The sequence below is a fragment of the Sapajus apella genome, unplaced genomic scaffold (genome assembly GCF_009761245.1).
Source record: "Sapajus apella isolate SASKATOON/1434 unplaced genomic scaffold, GSC_monkey_1.0 scaffold12, whole genome shotgun sequence".
NCBI classification, from domain to species: Eukaryota; Metazoa; Chordata; class Mammalia; order Primates; family Cebidae; genus Sapajus; species Sapajus apella.
This window is the reverse complement of record NW_022436952.1, coordinates 2840911-2843736: the sequence shown is the minus strand read 5'-3', so window position 1 is coordinate 2843736 and position 2826 is coordinate 2840911. Positions and strand designations below refer to the sequence as shown.

Below are 2826 nucleotides of genomic sequence, written 5' to 3'. Positions count from 1 at the left end.
AAAAAAAAAAAAAAAAAAAAAAAAAAAAAAAAAAAAAAAAAAACTTTTGTTTCCTGGCCTTTACGTGGCTGACATAGTCAATTTCATTCTACTTTGAAATATTTTGAATTTTAAAAAATTTAAGGGAGAAAATACCTCTGTGCTGAGTGAGAAGGCCTATTTTGTCACTAAGATGCACAGAAAAGGTATTGGTGGGATTCCCATGTATAGGTTAGTGTAACACGAACTACGTTTGTTCTAAGAATCTCATTTACAAGTTGCTATCAGCTAAGCCCCACTGTTTTTGCCATCTCAAGTGAATCGATGCCCTTCGTAAGTCTGCTCTAGGCTGTCCTCCCATCCTTTCCAGCCATGCCAAGAGGCAATCTAGTGCTGTTGAAGAAACACTGAATTCAGAGTCAGTTAAAGGCAGTCTTGCCATTAAATGGCTGTACACAGATACCCTAATCTCTCTGAGCCTTGATTTCCTCATCTGTAAAATGGACTGAAGAAGGTATAGGTAAAATTATATTGTAAGCTGTAAGGTTCCAGGAAAATGCCAAGAATTCTCATGATTGTAATAATAGACCTAAAAGTATTGATTGATTCTCTGAAAGGCAATGGATTTTGCCTCCCATTTTTGTGGTTTAGTAACTTCTTTTTGGTGGGTTGACGGTGACTAACGTATACAAAGAGAACAATGTGAAAATCTCCCGGAGTTGAAAGGAGTAAGAATGGATGGCGTCTTACAATCAAACTGAAAACACAGGGCTGAGTGCAGTAATCACAGGGTAAACGCAGGGCTCACACCTGTAATCCCTGCACTTTGGGAGGCCGAAGCAGGTGGGTCACTTAAGGTCAGGAGTTCAGGACCAGCCTGGCCAACATGAAACTCCATCTCTACTAAAAATACAAAAATTAGCTGGGCATGGTGGCACGTGCCTGTAATCCGAGCTACTAGGGAGGCTGAGACAGAAGAATCGCTTGAACCCAGGAGGCAGAGGTTGCAATGAGCCAAGATCGCATCACTGCACTCCGGCCTGGGTGACACAGGGAGACTCCATTTCAAAAAAAAAAAAAAAAACTTAAAACACAGAATCTGAGCACCCATTGAGGAGACTTTGACATTTAACCTAACCCTAACCTAATGCAAGAATCTTCCCAATATCATCCAGAAGCTTCTGCTTGCACGCTCCCAGGATATGGAGCTCATCACTTTGCAATTCAGCCTGTCCCATTACTAGACTGCTTTGATGGTTAGGAAAATCTTACTTTGTTCTGAAGTCATCTGTAGCCAGCTTGGCATTGTCGATCTGCACCACCAGCCTGGCATTCTCAGACTTGCTACACAGGATCTGGGGATAGGATTGATCATGAAATGGGTTATACTAAGAAATGCCTTGTGCCCTAAAGTGAAATGCTGTTTTCTTTCAGCCACATTCCTCCAAATAGCTTTGAGGCCTTTCAGATTTTCAGCTCTGGGATAAAAGGAGCTGATCATAAAACTGACCATTTCAAAACCAGGACAGCCAATGTGAATTCATCATGAATTCTTATCTGTTTCTGGCTTCCTGCAATATTTGAGGTTACTACTGGGTATCCAACCCTCATGTTGCATGACCAAACATCCCAGTTTTCTTAGGACTGAGGGTTTCTTAGGATGCTAAAATGGGAAGAATCCCAGGCAAACCAGAACAAGGCACTTATCCAACACTCGTACCACCTCTGTTCCACCTGTTGACTTCTCTCCACTCTCCCCTCACATTGTCCATGTTCATGTCTTTGCAAAAAGCTTCTTGTTCTACCCAGAACACCCTCACCCACTAGCAAGACCTCAGTACCTGTATAACCCACATACTCACTCATACTTTTTGCCTTTGCAAAAAGTTTCTTGCTCCACCCAGAATGCCCTCACCCACTAGCAAGACCTCAGTATGTGTTTAACCCACATACTTATTCAATAACGCTTCTCATGACCTTTGTGTGATCATTTCGTTTCCACATCTGACTCCCCTGCTAGACTGTGAGCTCCTGAAGGAAAGAGACCGTCTTACTCAGTGCTTTATCCCCCACCCCAGCACTGTGACTAATACTCTTCAACTCTGGGTAAATAAATGAATGATATTCAAATAGCACAATCCCTTTCTGGCATCTGCTTTTCCAGATCTACAGAACAGTGGTTAGTCAATTTCCTCCAAGAATCAAGGGCTTATACGATTGGATATAAACTTCCACTCATCCTTCAAACCCCGTTCAGATATTGCCTCTTCCAGGATTCCCTCCCAAACCTACACCAGGTATTCCATCCCAATTCTCTGTGGGCTCTTTACTTCTCTCCACTTCTCCTCCAGACTATATGGCCCCAAATTGTCATCTGTATACATGGATGCTCTAGAGGATGGTCCATGTGTCTGCAGATACTTTTGGAGTCAACGACTGTCTTGTGTTGTTATAAATGCTATCTTTTGCTAAAGCTTTGAAAGGCTTTAAATATTTGAAGATTTACTTCGAAAATTCTTAGAATAGAAAATAATTCAGGTGCATACTTTGTAAAATTGTTATAATGCTCTGAAAACAAAACCAGGCCGGGCGCGGTGGCTCAAGCCTGTAATCCCAGCACTGTGGGAGGCCGAGGCGGGTGGATCACGAGGTCAAGAGATCGAGACCATCCTGGTCAACATGGTGAAACCCCGTCTCTACTAAAACTACAAAAAATTAGCTGGGCATGGTGGCGTGTGCCTGTAATCCCAGCTACTCAGGAGGCTGAGGCAGGAGAATTGCCGGAACCCAGGAGGCGGAGGTTGCGGTGAGCCGAGATCGTGCCATTGCACTCCAGCCTGGGTAACA

The 2826-nt window shown here is 43.2% G+C and overlaps 1 protein-coding gene across 1 annotated transcript in view; it reads right to left on the bottom strand.

Annotated features, from left to right (window-relative positions):
• Positions 1-2826, bottom strand: part of LOC116552850 (keratin, type I cuticular Ha3-II) — a 6953-nt gene that overhangs the window by 3297 nt on the left and 830 nt on the right. Inside the window, exon 2 of the mRNA XM_032279734.1 lies at positions 1252-1334. Within this exon, the coding sequence (XP_032135625.1) occupies positions 1252-1334 (83 nt within the window). The remainder of the gene's footprint in view (positions 1-1251; positions 1335-2826) is intronic.